The following is a 19,407-nucleotide window of genomic DNA, read 5'->3' as shown; positions in this document are numbered from 1 at the left end:
TTCTATAACCTAAATAAAAGCAATGAAGTAACTTTTACCTGTGTAGAAAGCCGAGATGCTAAGGTCATTTCAAGGTTGCCTTTCAAACCTAACAAAGCTGGTACAAGAATGAATACTTCAGGAACTTGCTGGAATACATTCCAATGCTGGAAAAGTATAAAAATAAAATAAGAATTACCAAAAAATATTTTAAAGAGTTAATTTCTGACTTTATTTTTACCAAATCATAAAGCAAGTTCTACAGAGTGTCCACAAAGTCTGGGTACATGGGGATTAACACATACTTTAAGAAATTATTATTTCTTATATTTAATTGTTTATGTTATGATTTTATTTACTCCATGTACCCAAACTTTGTGGACACCCAGTATAATGCAAAAAATTGTTATGTAACCCCTGGTTAGCTGTAAGAGAGCAGACCCATTGCATGTAAGTACTCTAACTACAATAACTAAGTGCGATTTACAGATTACTGCAAATGTGTGATTTACAGATTAATGCAACAATGCATACTATATTCTTTGTTGAAGATGTTAACATGTGGTTTGCAGAAGATCTGATATTTCTAGCACATTCAGCGTCGTATGGCGGTTCATCATGTGTCTTCCTTGTCTATGATGGTTCAGTGTGAACTGAGATATATTTGGCTTTTATTTCTAGTAAATCAAGTGATCATGTAGAGACACCTTTGTTGGCTCATATGCCTGTAAATGTTAGTGATGACCAACACAGCAGAAGTAGGCAGGGTGGACTTCGACAAAATTCAACAGCTATTGTTACTTTGCACTTACAATCACTTGTATGCAATCCCAACATGGTGTTCAGGTCTAATGAAGCTATTGATATTATAGCTGAGTATTTTGACTGAGTGCAAGATACAGTGTTCTGAAATATTTGTCAGTGATTATCAACATAGTGGCAGAAACTGTAGAGGTAACAACTTGCTGCAGCCACAAACTGGGCCCCTCACGTGTCAAAGTGGTCCTTTATATATTGTAATTTTTGTTTGGCTGAGTAGGTGGTCTTTGGGAATTTATATATAACCTGTGAGGTTGTGAATGGCGTTATTTTGTATACCTTGTTGTCTTTTTGGATTTTCTGTACAAAGATTAAGGGGACCCAAGCAAGGCTAGCATGATTCACAAGGGATCTAATATATTGTTTGTACATAAATATTGTTTTATTTTATGTTTGCCAAATATGAATAGTCTGAGTATATTTCTGTAAGTTTGACTTTGTTTATTTTACCTCCTGTGTGTGTGGTTGTTGTAGCTGTTATTTAACCTCAAGAAAACCCTGAATGAGCAGGTCTATGATTAAAAGGTATTCCAGCTTTGACCATCTCTCCCTTTTAGCGATACATAGGACAAATTATTTAATATGCCCTTTTCCTTTTTAACACAATATTATTTGAAGGAGATTTAACTGCAACTTCTAGAAAGCAACAGCATAGCTCTCAGTGAAAGTTTTGGGTTTTGTATATAATCCCTTGTCTTGTGTGTGTTTATCAAAACATGAGGAAAAAGTACTCAATACATGATGTATAATATTAACTGTAAAAGAATAAGGGCTTGTAGATTACTCCAAGTTTCAGGTTAATACATTCTCAAATCAACATTATATCATTATTTAAACAAACAAAAAACTTGCAAATTGGTAGAATAACAAAATTAGTTCAAAACAAGGTTTATGAAAATTAATATTCTAACATTTAGATATATAAACAAATATTACTGTTGAACAAAGCATTATATGTAAGCAAGACAGAATAAAAGCACTATGAGAGAATAGAGAAAGAGAGTGAAAGAAAAAAAAAAGACAGTGAAGAAGAGGAATAGAGGATCAAAAGAGAGAAAAATGTAAGTAGTTGTACAGCAGGGGAAGGAGAATAAGTAAAAAAAAGTGAAAGATGGTGAGCAGTTTGAGAGTTTTTCTGGATCTGATTGTAATATAAATAACATAAGGGAGATAGAGATAAGGAAAGAAAATTGGAAGCAGAATGAAAGTCTGTGTAGGAAGGAGAATGAGATACCAAGGAGATACATGCTTATTATAAGGGAGTGATACTGGAGATAATAACAGTCCTGAGAAAGAGGGAAAGAGATGGGAATAGAAGATACAGTATTGAAAAATAAAGGGAGATTTGTGGCCAGAACCTCCTGGAAAATAACCATAGCGAGGGACATTCCACAGTTGAATTAGAACAGTCACAAACAGTGAAAGAAGACATGCACCCAACACCAGAGCTGAAGACACCTCCGAAAGGGGGTGGCCCCGCCACATCAAAACGGTAGAGGAGTAGGGGCCGAAACCGGACGTGGTTCCTCCTGATGATGTCTTGAGCTAACTGGATCCTATAAAGGAGCTGTTGTGGTAGCAGACCACGAAACATGGTTGAAATTCCTACATACAGGGTGTGGTAAATAAATTGTTGTCTAAATTATGCAAAAACAAAAATAACACAGACATCTCATTTTAAGATATATTTACCAAAATTACATTGAGATATCTTGAAATACAAAAGGGTAAATTTATTCAATAAAATTGTCATTGGCTTCAACCACGGCCTCCAGACAACTTTGGAATCTCCTGCAACTCTTCTGGACAGTCTCCTTGTTTAAGTTGGTGAATGCTGCCATAATCCTTGCCTTCAGTTCATCATTGGCATTACAAGGAATTTTGTTGGCCTCTTGCTCAACTGCGCCCCACACATAATAACCTAGGGGGTTGCTGTCTGGGGAGTTAGGTGGCCAGATGTTAAGGGTGATGTGGTCTGACAGCCATGATGGGGTTTCCTGCTTGTGTGGCATTGTGCAGAATCCTATTGCCAGACATCGGGTCTTCCAGCAGCAACCCTCTTGATCCAGGGCAGCATTACCTCCTCCAGGAACTTGGTGTAGTCCTCTCTGTTAAGTCTGAGGCCGTATGGAAAGATGGAGGCATAACGTTGCCATCACTAGTGATCACTCCAAAGGCCATGATGTTGACTGGATGTTTGATTTTTATCACTCTTGGTACATACCTTAAGGACATGGCAAGCTAACAGTCGTTCTGTGTGATCACCATCTGATCCTGGCAGAAATTTTTCTTGTCTGAGAAAAACCAAAGCATGTTCGGTTGGAGGGGATGCTTGAGTTTGTTCAAAAGCTTCGTAGCATGGTCTTCCCTCTTGTCCTTGATGGCTTGGGATAAAAATTGGCCCTTTCTCATCTTGTATGAGGAATATCGAACGTCTTCATACACTACCTACCTGATAAGAAACTCAGATACTGCCATGGCAGTGTCACTAACATGTCATTGACATGTTATCAATCATGGCCAGGATCTCACCAACAAATTCAGTTCTTTTCTTATCAGAATGATTAGAGTGAGTTTTGCGAGCTGCTGTACCTTCGTAATCACCATTAGACTCATCAAACTCTTTCTGAATCCTCTGCACTGTCCTCAGATTGACACTCAAACACTCTGAAATGTTCGTATTGGAGCTTCTGGCATGAATGCCAAGCAGTAAAGCATGTCATTTCCAAATTTCTGTCAGAATGAATTGTGTCATGATGTAGTTTTTCTCATAGATGATGCCCAACTGATCCTACTATACTGTGTAGTCAACAAAATCAAAAACAAACAATGCACGAAATTAAAAATATAAAATGGTGACAATTTACCCACAACACCCTGTATATGCATATATACATACATTATATATATATATATATATATATATATACATACCTACATACACACACACACATATGTGAGTCATCTAAGAGACCATAAGAGAGGGAAAAAATGCACTCATATAACAGTCATTAGAGTGAGTATATTATCCAAAATGAACAGTATTATATAACCATCATGGCTGATCTTACCAATCGTGTTCGTGCAAAGGAATAGAGAGCAGTTGCTATATTTCTTTCCATATCAACTAACTCTGATGAGCGTAAGGTTATATAATTGTAGTGTTACCTAACACTCCATTATAATCCTTACGCAAAACCGATTGGTAACATCAGCCGTGATGAATATATAATACTGTACATTTCAGATAATATATATACACACAGATAAATAGACAGACAGACGGATGGACAGACAGACAGACAGACTGATACATGGCTGTAAGCGAGTCATGTACAGCTTATGACCACAGCATGTTGAAAGCACCAGTTCTTGTTCAATCACACAAGTTAAGCAAGGTCAAGCCTATTTAATACTCCAATGAATAACCATCCAAGAAACCTGGGAGCTGCAGAAAATCTGCCTCAATGAGCTTTGTCTGACCCAAGAAAGCATGGAAAAAAGTAGACATCAAAATGATAATGAAGATAATGTACAAAAGCTGTTCATATACTGATTTGTTATTACTGTTTACAAAACATTGAAAAAGTTCACATATACTGTAAACAATAAGTAAATTCAAAATTAACCTTTGAACTTTACTGGTGTACACTAAAAAGTGTATCTGCTATGAAAAGCCAATAAGTATGGAAAGATATAAAAGATATAATGTAGAATGTAAATACTTCCACTTAAATATTTTTATTCTTTCAGCAGAAACCTATATAGTACTAGTTCATTATAATAACTGAAGTATTTCAGGAACAGACGCTTTTATTTTGTTTCCGGTTTTATATTTACATCAACAGGATTTTGTATTATCCTTATATTATCCATGTATCATCATCATCATCATCATCATCGTTTAACGTCCGCTTTCCATGCTAGCATGGGCTGGACGATTTGACTGAGGACTGGTGAAACCAGATGGCTACACCAGGCTTCAATCATCCTTATTAATAATTTATTAATTAAATTTTCATATAAAACAATTTAAATGGTATTTTTGATCATGAAGGCATTACATTTTTGTCTTCCACACTAATGGCTGACAGAAATTCCACAGGATACACAACTGCTGGTTGTGCTGAACATGCTTGAAAAAAATGCTTAGTGGCATTTCTTCCAGTTTTCCATTCTGACTTCAAATTCTGCCAAAGCTGAATTTGCTTTTCATCTTTTTTGACTACCCTGACTCATAAATTTCAGGCCTTGTGCCAATATATGAAAAAAATTACTATAGTAATCTTAACTCTTAATCTCACATCAGTTAGTTTGGGCAATAAATAACATTTAATTAGTTCATGTCACCTTAAATATGATAACATATTTCATTGTCATCATCATTTCCTTGCTTGTATGACAGTGTCATCTTCTTACAACTTTTACGTGATGTCAATTCTTCCTGTTTCTGTCTACCAAATCTACTCACAATGCTTCTGTTGGCCTGAAGCTATTGCAGAAGACACTCACCCAAAGTGTCATGCAATGGAGCTCATCCTATGTAGTTACAAAACAAACTTCTTAACTATACATCTATGTCTGCATCATTTGGGTGAGAAAAAAAAAATTAGTAAAATTTTGTTCTTACATAAAATGTACTCCTAAAATTTAAAGTTTAAAAATCTGGACAGAAAGTATGTATCTATTATACATAAAAAAATACGGTAATTCTAGATAATTTATGATTTTAACCTTGAGACTAAATATGTGGAACATAATTTTGATGTGAATTTCTATGCTACATAATTTCTTTCATACACTTATTCACATATCTATAACAACATTGAATAATTAGTTCTGAATATTTCTCTTGATATATAAATTCTGAGTAAAGTGTTTGATTGTTCTGAATACATACAAATTAACTGAGGCCTAAATCCTATCTCGAGTTAATCGCAAGATTATTTTAAAAGAAAAATGTGTGTTTTTGTTTTTTTTGTATAGATTGTATACAGTATTTAAGTCTGAACTAAGAAAATTCACAATCATTTGCGAATGTCCCACATTTCATGTAGAACTGAGCTACTTTTCCCTGTATACCCATTTGCATGTATGTCCATTTGTGTATAATACCAGTAAACTTCAACTTCAAAAAGCTTACTTTCATTATTCCATGTTGTTAACTTTTATCACGCGGCGAGCTGGCAGAATCGTTAGCACGCCGGGCGAAATACTTAACGGTATTTCATCTGCCATTACGTTCTGAGTTCAAATTCCGCCAATATTGCCTTTCATTCTTTCAGGCTCGATAAATTAAGTACCAGTTACGCACTGGAGTCGATGTAATCGACTTAATCCCTTTGTCTGTCCTTGTTTGTCCCCTCTATGTTTAGTCCCTTATGGGCAATAAAGAAATGAGAAAATAATTTTTCATCACGCAATATGATGTGCATATGAATAATTTTTTACTTCCTTTATACATATATTTAAGACTTTAAATGTACCCATAGAAGTGAATAGATTAATTAGATTATTTTGTCAACATTATAACACATGTATGGAAATTTAGTATTAGGTTTCATTTCATGTTCATTGCAGCTGACCTACTTCTTTGCCCAGAAGGAATACTGGTAACTTTAGAACATTCCAATTGTTTTAAGTTTCCGCTGAAAACATCAGTATATTGAAAAAAAAATTCAAATAATGTTTCTTACTTCCAAGGTTCAAATGACTTCTTTTGGGTTAGTTTTTTGGGGGATTCACTAGTATATTTATAAGATCATAAACTAGCTAACATGGCTCTATATATTTGCACCATCCATCCAATTTAATAGATGAATTTCCCTTTACATCATTTAATAGGTGACAAGTTCAAAGATATTAATCTTAATTATAACATGGAATGAATTTGACAGTTTACCTCTGGTGCTGCTACTAAACAACAACAATTAACAAGTATTTTATAGTCTATTGCAAGAATGATTCCAGACAGAGTTTTTACTTAAGTGATACACTAAAGAAGTGGTTCTCAACCATTTTCTTACCTATGGACCTCTTTGATTCTTATTTTACTCAGAGGCAGGGACCCTCATAGCCTACTAGTTTCTAAACACCCCTATTTTTATAATTAAATATTATTAGGAATTGCATAAAAAATGTTGAAATATTTTGTGTATAGTAGAAATAAAACCAGTTTATTGTATGTAAATTTTAACAACAAAATCTTATATGGCCCTCCAAGGACCATATGAACCCCAGTTGAGAGCCATTGCACTAAAGCATGCAGTTTAGCTTATTAGTCTTGGATTTTATCTATTAGCTCTAATGTTTATGAGTTCTAAACATCAGAAAAAAGCTACACATTTGCAAGAGAGTGGACACAGACCAAATGAATTCTGCATATGCTTGTTACAGACTGTTATTGATACACACATGGTACCTTTAGCAGAGTCCTCCTGACTAAAGAAATAAAACTAAGGGAATGAATGAAAAGAAGTCAACTCCAGAATGATCTCAACTTAAAATACAAAATTCTCTAATGAATTCTGTCTAGTGTGCCTTGGCAACCTGTATTATTATTATTATTATTATTATTATTATTATTATTATTGAGTGAGAGAGCAGAGCATGCCATCAAAGTGACACTGGGGTAAAATATACAAAGCTCAATATACTCATCATGACTACCCGTCTGATAAAGGTACACCAGGCACATGCATCACAACCATATGTGCGTGACATGGTGATTTCATATCAAGATAAACAGCACATGACCTCGCAGATGGGGCCCAGTTAGAATTTCTTCAGGTCAAGTAGCCCATCCCGCTCAAAAGGTCCCTGAATAAGGTTTGTTTAAGGATGTTGAGCAAAACACCCATGTTTCCAAAGGTGAATTATTCAAACCCCAAAGAATTCCTCTCAACACATGGCTATGATGCTCCCCCACTATTTCTGCTCATGATCAGAGATGCACATACCATCAGCCACCAAGGGACATGCTCAACTGGTTAAGGTCAAACAACCGACAAGCAAATCTGTGGTATTAAGCAGAATATTTGCTGTAGCCCATCTTTTATATTATTATTATTATTATTATTATTATTATTATTATTATTAGGGCAGTGAGGTAGAACAACCATTAGCACACCAAGCAAAATGCTTAGCGGCATTCCATCCATCCTTACATTCCAAGTTCAAATTGCGCCAAGATTGGCTTTGCCTTTCAGGGTCAATAAAATAAGCACTAGTTGAACACTGAGGTTGATATAATCAACTTATTTCTTCTGAAGTTGCTGGCCTTGTGCCACAATTTGAAATCATCATCATCATCATCATCATTATTATTATTATTGCATATACGCACAACAGATTAGACTGTTGGAAAAAGGAAAATTCCTAACATCAAGTTACAAATAACCTTAGATGCCAAGAACCCTCCTAAGTATTCTAGCTGTCACTGATAACACTGTTTTCTGGAATTGTACTAAACTAAGTTTTATGCCTATTTCCTCTATCAATCTGTTCAAATCTTTAGGGATGGTTCCTATAATTACAGGGGTACATTATTATTATTACCATTATTATTTTGACAATAATAATATATTTTTACACTGACACAAGCTACAAATTACTCAACTGAATTTTCTCCAGTGCACAGATGTTACTAATTGGATATGTGAAAGACAAAGACCTCAAAAAACTTTCTGTGATTAAAGTAGCTAGGCCTGGTCTAAATATATAAATACATGAATCAGCATGTTTCACTCATTTCTTTATATATAATTCTCCATTGATTAGCCATGCAATTACACTCTCTCTATCTATCAAAGTAAACATGGCATCTGCATAATGTGGTTAATCGCACAAAGTTATCTTGCAAATGCGTGTGTGTGTGTGTGTGTGTGTGTGTGTATATACACACACAAACATATATATATATATATATATATATATATATATACAAACACACACACATACATATACACACATACACACACACACGCGCATACACATGAGAGAAAATTTACGGGACTTGAGTGCTTGTCTATGTGGCTACATATATTTGTACATGTACATGTGTGAAGGAGACAAAGAAACCCAACATATTTACTTTCGTTAATGTATGTGTCTAGGGGGCTGGTGTTTGGTATATATATACATAAGCACCATTTACGTATACATACATGTGACAGTATGTCTGTGACTGTGCGTAATGAGTCACTTGAATTTTATGTGGATGCATTTGTATATGAATAGACAATAGCTTTTGTTAGTGTTTGTACTGTGGCTCTATGTGGTTTGATGACATTTTATTAGAAGCTGCGAAAGCTAGTAGCTTTCTCAGAGAGGAATTAAGTATCAGCTCTTTAATATAAGAACTATTTTAATCTGGTACTTTACAACCCAGTCACAATTGTATTGAACTTGGGGAAGTTCAATACAATTTCTTATAAATTATACAACACACAGCAAAGAGTACATGAATTTCCTATACATTTATATTAAGCTGAGACAGGAAACTTTACACATTAATCTGAGACAGGAAACTCTAACCATGTAAATATTGCTTGTCAGATGACCATATGACCGATTTCAAAACAATACCTACCACCCCCACTCTTTTAAGTACCAATAAGAAATGTAGACAATCCTTTTTTATTTGTTTGCTATTTTCATCTTCACAAGATCTGTCCATCTTAGCCAAACTGAAATTCTGTCAAGCCTTCCCCAACAACTTATCCTCTAACACCCACTCTTCCATCAATCCTTTATACCACCCTATTTCTTTCCTTCACTTCCTCTTGCTGAACTGATACTCTATGCATTCCTTATCTTTAATCATCTGTTTCACTTTTCTCACTCAGTGCACTTCCTTACACATCCGCTTTTTCTGCTCCTCTATCCTATTCTCTCTCTCATATTCCCCTTATACCTCGATCTCACCTCTCTCTCTTTCTTTATCCCTCTTTCCTGGTAAGCAAGCCATGATTTCACCTCTTCAGCAAGTAGCCTGTTCCTGTCCTTCTATACTATACTCCACTCAGTATTAGATGACCTCCACTCAAGTATTAGATGACCTCACCAGTGCTGCTGCCATGTAAAAAGCAACCAGTACATTCTATAAAGTGGTTGGCATCAGGAAGGGCATCCAGCTGTAGAAACCATGCCAAAACAGACATAGAACCTATCGGAACCCTCGAGTGTGTCTATCCTTGTTGAAATATCCAAACCATGTCAGCATGGAAAAAGCTATGTTAAATGATGACGATGACAAAGATTATTAGTCAGTTACTTATCCTAACAAGATATTTTATCATTATATATATAATGAGCCAATGTGAGAATTTCACAATCACTTGAATTCCTAAAAATAACAAGCAAATTTTCTTCAAATCGCACCCCACTGTCTTAGGAAAGGGGACAATGTACAATGTAGTTCCACAAATACAAGAAAAACAGGTATGGAATGGTCAAGAGTGGAATATCTTTAATCATAGTACTGCTCAGAGCCAACCTGGGCTAAACAACAACTACATATATAAATATTATATATTGTTTCAGTTTATAGTCAACATAATAAGACACCCACCTCAGTTCAATGCTTGTGATGAGCAATAATACTATGAAATTAACTATGAAGATTTTTCAATATAAAATGATATTAAACATTATAAGCTCTGATATGAAACAGAAAAACAGGGCCTGTCATTTTTGTTTAAATTGGTGTCTTATAACATCTAATATCATTCTAATATATACTTAGTTCTGCTCTAAAATAATTAAGTGCTTGTAATTTCCTATAGAGGATATGTAGTTACACCAATCAATAAGTATCAATAATAACAACCAAGTCTGGTCTCATTCAGTACAATCAAAATATGTATATATTAGTTAATATCTAGATTAAATCATCCAGTGTTGTAGATAAAACATGTGAAATTATGTAATATATTATTATGACACCTGCACTACAGAATTTATCATGCCAAGGATGTGATATGACTGACAACCTTGCTAGTGCTAGTGTCAAGATAAAATGCCCCCAGCACACAATAAAGTGGTTGGTGATAGGAATTGATATCCAGCCATAGAATACAAACCAAAATGGAGAAAAATATGTGTGAGATGGGGTTCTCCAACCTGTTTAGGATGGTAGTAAGTCTGAATAAGAACTGATTTGAATCATTACAACCCATCCAATCCATGCCAGCATGGAAAGAAAAGTTGAAAAAAAAAAGCAGATATAAAATGTTGATGACAATGATTAAAATATATGAATTAATATGTATTCTATATAACAGTACATCTCATAAATCTGAAGTTGTTTTGTTAATGTTCCACAAGAGAAATCTAATGAGGAAGACATAGCTGTGACCAAAGGATGCTTCAACCATGACCATACCCGTTTCTCTTCTGGAATAGAATACCCCAGATAACATAATCCAATGTATTCATTTTTAAGATAGCAAAGTGTGGTTTAAGGGAGAATTAGATGATATTTCTAGCAGTTGAGTAACCACATAGAGCCTCAATCATTTTGGAATTATAATCCATAGAGAGAAAGTATGGGCCTGACAACTAAACAAAGCGATTTTACCTTTTAAATGGGTCTTACTAGTACAGTCAAAACAATGTCTGTTATCTTATCATCATCATCATTTAACATCCATTTTCCATGCCGGCATAGGTTGGACAGTTTGACAGGAGCTGACCAGTTGAAGAGCTGCACTAGGTTTTAATTGTCTGATATAGCATGGTTTCTATGGCTGGACGCCCTTCCTAATGTCAACCACTAAACAGAGTGTACTGGGTGCATTTTATGTGGCACCAAATTGGGTGCATTTTACATGGCATTGGCATGGGTGCTTTTTATGTGAAAAATCCTGTTTCACAACATTTCAGCAAGTTTATGTTTTAATGTTTTAACTGAAAAATATCAAGACAAAGCAAATGGGAAGTTACCAAAGACGATATTAATAACTTATATTTTACTGTTTCACCTCCATTTTTCTCAGCTAGCTTGGATGACAATCATTTTGATAGAATGAGGATACAAATTTTGATATTACATATATTGTTGGAGAAAATATTTTTAAGGTTGGTTGCTCTCTTCTTGAGAGAATCCTCATGGTTTAGTTGGAAAGGTACCAGATGATCAAATGAGGGGCTGCTAATTTGTCTTTGACCAAGACATAGCTTCCAACAGCCAATTCCATCAAAGTTGCTATAGGCTGTTGTTGTTTGGTCCCCTGATTAAGCAGATCAATGATCCAAGGTGTTTCAGCAAAGACTATTCCATGTCTTATTTTTCTGGCAGCATATTATAGCCTGGATTACATTATTTAATAAGTCTTTTCTCTTTTTTAAAGAAGGTAAGGTGTAATTTGAAGATTTGATTGCTATTTCTAGCAGCTAAGTAACCATACAGAAGCTCTCTCATTGGTTCACCAAATTATAAGTAGATACTGCAGATGGTATAAGTTAATAGAGTAAGCAGGAATTAGTAAATGTGTTTTTTTTTAATGCTTTAAGTCAGATGGGCCTGAGTGAAAGTAGTTCAGGATCAACCATCTCCAAGGAGCAGAGGCCACAGTAATAGCAGTAGAAGTATGTCTGTGTGTAGATGATGGTGTGTGTTGGCCAGTGATTTCATGCCAATCAGTCAGTTGTTGCTTATTATTTTGTCTAGAATCTTTATGTCCATAGTAGTCACACTGTCACACAATGTGAAAAGTTTGAAAGAGGATCATCAAGAAGGCCATCATTGTCATCGTCGTCATTTAATGTCCATTTTCTATGCTAGTGTAGTTTGGACTTATGTGAAAAGCTACCTGTGGTAGATCAATGTCTTATTCAAAGGGGACAGAAAAAAAGCTATTTCTCATTCATTAAATATTACAAAATAGATTTAGTTCTTTGGATTCAGGTAATTCTGAAAGGAATGGCTAGTTCATCTTACTATTAGCACACTTGTACAAAGTAGATGCTGAGGACATTAGAGTAAAGTATCTTTACTGTAATGTACTACAGTGAAGTTTACAAAACAATTAGTTCTAAAAAGATTTGAAATAATAACCCTAGTTAATAATCTATCATCTTAAAACTCACAATTGTAGAAAGAAGCAAATGTCTGAAAAATATATTGTTGTCTTGCCTGAGTAAACACCTGAAAAGTTCTGCTATGTTAATAAAGTATATGACTCACCTGGACAATATCTAACACCATACCGGCACCAACCGTGCCAAACCCTGCAATGATATATGGTATGAAGACTTGCAGACAAATACTAAGTGCACTCTCATCACTCTCTGATAAAGTTTTTACTTCTATTTCAATTTCATCTTCAAGGGAATGGTCATCTTCCTGCAATGGTAACAACGGTGCTTTTATATCACTAGTCAAGTCTTCATCCAACAGAAGACTATTGGCTGCACCTTCTAAATGCAGGTTTTCATTCCCATTCCTAAAGTCTGATAGAGGAATTTCCTCAGGCATATTAGTTGAGTGACTAGATTTTAAATCATACGGGGCTGTTTTGGAATCTTTTTCACTGGCAATGCCACTCGAGCTTTCATGGCTGATTCGTGGAACCATTATCCTACGTCGAACTTTGTTTTCATGTTCTGGACTGGAAGACATTTTCCCATAGTAAAATTTGCATTTCTAATCTCAAAAGTTGAATGGATGTTGCTCTGAAATAAAACAAACAAAAAAAAAAAGATAAATCACGATTCACGTAAATGTTTGTATCATCTTTACATGGGTCAGACAAATGTATTATTGAGGCAATATTTTACAGCTGAATGTTCTTCCTCTTGCAAACATTTACCTGATTTTTAAGGATCTTTTAACCCACATCTTCAAAAATATGAAGCCAGTGGACAACTTGTTGACAGGAGAAATGACAACAATGTCGCTGCTCAGCAATAATCAAAAATGTGTAAATTTAAACAAGTACACACACATATAGAGTTGATGACATTTTTTCAGTTAGTTTATTACTCACAAGGCTTTATTACTCACAGGGCATTCAAGTTGTGCAGTGAGTAGAACTGAACTCGAAATACGTGGCTGGGAAGTGAACTTTTTAAATACACAGCCATGTATTGTAGAATGGTTGCAAATTTATAGAGGAAGATTTATGAATTTGAGAACTGGTTAATTAATGAGTATGAATATATAATACTAACATTAACTTAACTACAACCCACAGCAGCTTTGAAACATACATGTTACAACAACTATTATAATAACAATAAATTACTAATTTGGGTGGAGTCATCTGGGATCTGATTTCACTTAATAAATCAGCCAGAACACTTAGAAGCTTTTGAATATTGATATTAAAAATCATCCATGTCAGTAACACCATGATTTTAATCATCGTCTGCCACTAACTTTGCCATGCGTGCTTTTGTTTCGTTTTTTTTTTTTCAATTCACAGCCAGGCTGAATACATAGCTTAGTGGAAAATGATGCCAACTCTTCTCTTTGTCTAAAGGGTTTTCATCTTCTTCCTCAAACTCTCACTTATATGTACATAGATTAGAGATAACACGAGAAAGCTCATTTTTATGAATCTGTGAAAAGAACTGGAACAAAGTGCAGAAAATATGGTTCAAATGAGGCCCATAGGTGGTATGTAATAATTTGGCTTCAAATGCACTAGAATAAACAATGTAAAACTGAACAAAGTTAACAGGTGTTAATGAAAACTGTAACTGACTGCTGATACAAGAATGAATATTGAAAACAGCATTAGATACAAGCTATTGAATAATGAAAAGAATTATATTAATTGCTTTCTGGGAGATATAAATGTCATTCATATGCTAATATTAGCCTTGCATACATTTTATATGTTGATTAAGACTATTCAAGGTTGTTATCGCTTCAGTGTCAGAGTTCAATTATTCAGCTGAAAAGAAGAAAAAGCTTCTCAACATAAGGGATTTTGTGTAACTATGACTGTACTTAGATATAGTCTGACACAACACCTGTACTGACAGGAGGTAGATAGCTTTTCAGAACTGCTAACTCTCCAGCTGCTCTTCATGTGATCTAAATTAGATTCGATTTATTCCAAAAGTTTCTGTCTTGTGTGTTGAAATTCTAAACTTATATTTGTGGAGATCAGAACATTTCTATCAAAACTGGTGCAAAAGAAACCAACAAAGAAAAAAACAAAAACAATTGTTTTGCATTTTATTTTTCTGTGTTTGTATAGGTTGTGCAGTTTTGCAAATTTAGATAATGGTTTTACAGCTGAACACCTTTCCTGCTATTAACTACTTAATTAAAATAGGAATGCTACAGACATTGTGTCATTAGTAAAGTACTACTGATTCACCTGCCAAAATTGATACATCTCCTTTGTAAGCATTACGCAATTTTCCTACCAAGGGAACAAAAACAGTGAATGCCAAATCAATATCAACATTGTAGGAAGATTGATGTTTTGGAGAGGATGAAGAAATAAGGAACTCATTCTTGGATATAGAAGGAAGAAAACTATCTAGACACTGTATGGCATGAGTTCTAAGCAAGATTTACTTACACTGCTAATGTTTTTGGGAAAAGAATACATGTCAAACAATCAGTTCATCATCTATCTACAGATGTGACACTTGGTCACACTATCAGTGTTGTATCCTGAAATTACTCTGTATTTTGTGTCATACAGCATACACCCTTGTCCAGGTGATTAACTTGGGTTGATGAAGCCATGGCTTGTGTCCAAGTGGCATTCTACTGAACTCCTAATCACCTCTTTTCAGCCAGAGCTATATAGATATTTTCTCAGTAACTTCTATGTTGTTCTTGATGGCTCTTATGGAGGTTCCTGAAATGCCCAGAGTTCCACAGGCCTTACTCAGAGTACAATCTGCAAATCCATGACTACTAATCTCCACTGGAGGGCAGTAGTCAGGAATGTTTGCTCTCCATCCATTCTTCTGACAACTGGTATCTGGTTCGCTTCCTGTCTTGAACCTTCTTCAGCTTCTCCAAAGTTACAGTTATCTTCAGTAAGACTAGCTGCTTTGTTGCACTGGAAACCAAGATAATATCTAGTCTCAGTAAGCTCTGTGTGATGTGCACAGGAAACTTTAGCTGTTTCACCAAATCAACTTCCATCACTTAGCTCCATACTGTGGAAAGTAATCAATTGGAATTGCCCTTGGGTCTTTTCATTGGCCTGTCTCTCTGTTTCACAAAACTATACTTCTAGCTGTATCGATGGCATTTTTGCCCTACTGATCTCTTTGCTGATTTGTCTCTTTGCTGATTTGTCTCTTTGTTGATTTGTATCTTTTACACAATGCCTTGGAGCAGCTGCTTAAGCTATGCTTGAGGATGCCTATCTTAGAAACAAATGACATGCAAGTGTTTTCACTAAGCCCTACATTAACAGGTTAAATGAGCTGGAGAGGACATCAATGATACCCTGGATTATGAACTTGATCCTTTGTGGGTCCCACTTCCAGATGTCCGGCCAAGTGACATTCTATTCCATTGACTGTTTTCGCTTCATCCAGGTACACTGTTTCCACATTGGTACTGCTTGCAAATCCAGTCCTGTCTTATTCCACACCCTGAAGGAGGGCTTTGTCTTTCAGCTGCTCCATTGCCTGCTGGATTGCCTTAGATGTCTTACACTCACTTACTGTTCTCAATGCAATCCTTACATCAGTCACTTTGCTGTCCTTGGAACTGGGGTACAATAGATGTTCTTACACTGTCATGCATGAGTTCCTAGCATGGTAAATCTACTTCTCCAGCTAATGTCTGAAAGAACAGAATACATGACAAACAATCACATTAACACTCACTAATATTAAGAATCAAAATCTAATTTGTATGTATGCATGCATACAAAGAATCACTTTGTATTTATGCATACTTACATACAAATAATCATTTGAAGAATGTTTAAGAAGAGGTGGATATTATATTAAGTTGGATATATGCATGATGTTAAAAGATGGGTATATGATATCCATTTCTTACAAAGAAATATTGTCATTCACATTAAGTATTAATCATGCAAGTAAAAAAAAAACACGAAGAATGAGGTGTAAGTTAAGAACTGCTCTATATGTTAATGGGTTTCAAAGTAAAATACAGGAAGATATATGATTTTGATGAGACATGGATAAATTAATTTTGTAAGGGTAAGTATTGTCAATCACTTAAGTAACACTCAGTCGTCTTGGAAAGTTTAATGAGAAATGCTTCTTAATGAAAACATATTAACTTTGGCAGTAATGTCAGAAGTGGTTACTATTTTGGTAGTAATGTCAAAAGTGGTTACTATTTTGGCAGTAATGCCAGAAGTATTTGGCATATTGGCACTAAAGTCAGAAACTGTTATCACTTTGGCAGTAATGTCAAATGTAGTTACCACTTTGGATCCTAATGAGTACACAATGCATGTAGGATACGGCGACATTTGGCAATTGTTACTTTTATGTGTACATCCTGTCGCATTTTGGTCGCAGAAGCATAAATACACTTCTATCTAAAAGATATCTACGACATAAACCACACGATGTAGATTTTTAACGTATCTATTGAATATGTTAAAAATAACACCCAAATCGCCCTCAAATCTACTGACATGTTTTTTAACATGGATTCGCTGGATCAGAGTCTACCTAGGGTTAAAAAAAACATCTCCACACGTATACACGTCACTGAGTGTGGGACAAAAATAAAGATAAAATGTCATATGAAAATTTTCAAAATTACAATGGAGTAGAGACGTGACAGAGATTAATACTTGTATTATCACCGGTTCTCACAAAATATGAAAAAAAAAGAAAAAAATCTCAGATTTAATGAAACGTGTAAACAAAAGTTAATATAAAGTAGAAGAAGAAAAAAGAGTAGAAGAAAGCTACAGTACTTTCAAAACAGTAAGACTAAAATAAGTTTATGATGATGTGAAAAAAGATATCAGAGAAAAGTCATCCGAACATTTCTGACACGTTTGTCATAAATCCAATGATTCGTGGAAACTATTGAGATGTTGAGTAAGATTTAGTACAATTGAAACATTTTATTTCGTTCCTTACCATCTTATATAAAATAATTCCCAGTTACGATGTCAGAGATGTCATATATAAACAAATGACATGAGAGTGAAACAAAATATTTAAAAAAAACATTCATAAATACCTCAAGCAACAACAAAACTGACACATGCCAACATGTAATATTTCGACTGCATTTGTTAAATCTCGTTTCGTCTCCCGCTCACTCGAGATTAACATTTTTTTCTAAAATGCACTTTTATTTTTTATTAATATATATTTAAATTTTAAATATTAAATTTAAAATGGCTTAATAAACTTAAAACTAACCCTTTTGACTAGTAATTTTAAAGTTAAGAAAAAGATGAGACGACATCGAAAATTAGTTCTAACGTCTTCTATCCCACCATTTGATTTGGCGATGTGGCACAAAAATACATGAAAATAATTGTCTTCAGATGGTGTCGGTTGAATGGTGAGTTTATGAAAATGAAACGATAAGATTGGAAATAAAGAAATTTATAAGCTAACTTCTATTTATTATAATGCGTATTTTGAATATCTTATTTATAATGTGCAGAACAGAGTCGGACGAATGTTAAATGATGCTATAGCTGATTACACACCGGCTAGACATGTGCTTAATTTCGTGTAGCCTAACATTATACCATAATCAGTACAATAAACACGTGAAAATTAACACGAATGGAACGAAAAAGAAAGACAGCTGCTTCGATTTCCAAAGAATTACTAGAAGTTGAAAATAATTCAAGTGAGTGTATTATTAATCCTAAGCTACCTGTTGAAATAACAATGAATATATGTAAAAAGAAAAAAAAAAGAAAAATACCTGATCGTTCTAATCAATACAAATTCTTCACAAAATCATGAATGTCAACTCTTCACGTCAACTGTTTGCAAACGTTAGCCTAATTCCCACAGATTATTTACTTGTAATGCTGGATGGAGTTTTAGTTGTCGCTTTGCTACTTTACAGGGCTTTTTTGTTTTCTTAATACCTTGGCTATTAAAATCGATGTTTAGTCTCATCAGCTGAGACCTGCAATAATAATGAACAGCTCTGTATATTCTGCGTTCTAAAGTTATTAATTCACCTTACATTTTTTTCAACAGGTGACTCCAAGTATATACAACGATCTAATAAATCATTGGACTAGAAAATATAGTAAAAAATGTTTTGTTATGATCCTAAGTTGTGTTTAAATCTTGTTGGGAGAAGCAGTCGAACGCTGGACTAAATAGATGTCTTACAGTATTTTGATTTTATTTCTTTAAAACAAAAAAAAAAAAACCCAGCTGTCTCCTAATTATTGTTTTGAATATCAGATTCAGAATGTGTAAAATAAATAAATGTAATAATAATTTTATTTTTAATAAGAAACTAATTAGGACCAAGGGATTAAACAGCTGTATAGAAATATATTTCGTTTGCATTAGGAAGTATTAGTACTTTGTTAATCTTTTTACTTATTTCAGTCATTCGACTGTGGTCATGCTGGGTCACCACCTTTAAGGGTTTTAGTCAATTGAAATCGACCTCCGTACGATGTTGTTGAACAGCTGCGTTACAAC

The 19,407-nt window shown here is 34.5% G+C and overlaps 2 protein-coding genes across 8 annotated transcripts in view; one reads left to right on the top strand and one right to left on the bottom strand.

Annotated features, from left to right (window-relative positions):
• LOC106869098 (solute carrier family 41 member 1) overlaps nucleotides 1–19,407 on the bottom strand; it is a 52,498-nt gene that overhangs the window by 27,893 nt on the left and 5,198 nt on the right. For 2 of the 6 annotated variants that reach the window (XM_014914630.2, XM_014914635.2), the window contains exons 1-3: nucleotides 17,960–18,068; nucleotides 12,986–13,473; nucleotides 39–146 (exon numbers count right to left, since the gene is read on the bottom strand). In XM_014914630.2, coding sequence (XP_014770116.1) covers nucleotides 39–146; nucleotides 12,986–13,420 — 543 coding nt within the window. In that variant the 5' untranslated portion in view covers nucleotides 13,421–13,473; nucleotides 17,960–18,068. Of the gene's footprint in view, nucleotides 1–38; nucleotides 147–12,985; nucleotides 13,474–16,446; nucleotides 16,535–17,856; nucleotides 17,878–17,959; nucleotides 18,069–18,664; nucleotides 19,026–19,407 lie in introns of those variants that run through there. The other 4 variants (XM_014914632.2, XM_014914633.2, XM_014914634.2 and 1 more) reach the window with 4 other exon arrangements.
• LOC106869342 (NOP protein chaperone 1-like) overlaps nucleotides 18,197–19,407 on the top strand; it is a 49,580-nt gene continuing 48,369 nt past the window's right edge. The window contains exons 1-2 of one of the 2 annotated variants that reach the window (XM_052972111.1): nucleotides 18,201–18,289; nucleotides 18,395–18,586. In XM_052972111.1, coding sequence (XP_052828071.1) covers nucleotides 18,520–18,586 — 67 coding nt within the window. In that variant the 5' untranslated portion in view covers nucleotides 18,201–18,289; nucleotides 18,395–18,519. Of the gene's footprint in view, nucleotides 18,587–19,407 lie in introns of both variants that reach the window. The other variant, XM_052972107.1, reaches the window with a different exon arrangement.

Source organism: Octopus bimaculoides, chromosome 1 (genome assembly GCF_001194135.2).
Source record: "Octopus bimaculoides isolate UCB-OBI-ISO-001 chromosome 1, ASM119413v2, whole genome shotgun sequence".
Lineage (NCBI taxonomy): Eukaryota > Metazoa > Mollusca > Cephalopoda > Octopoda > Octopodidae > Octopus > Octopus bimaculoides.
Note: the sequence above shows the minus strand (reverse complement) of the source record. Positions and strands in the feature narration are given on the sequence as shown.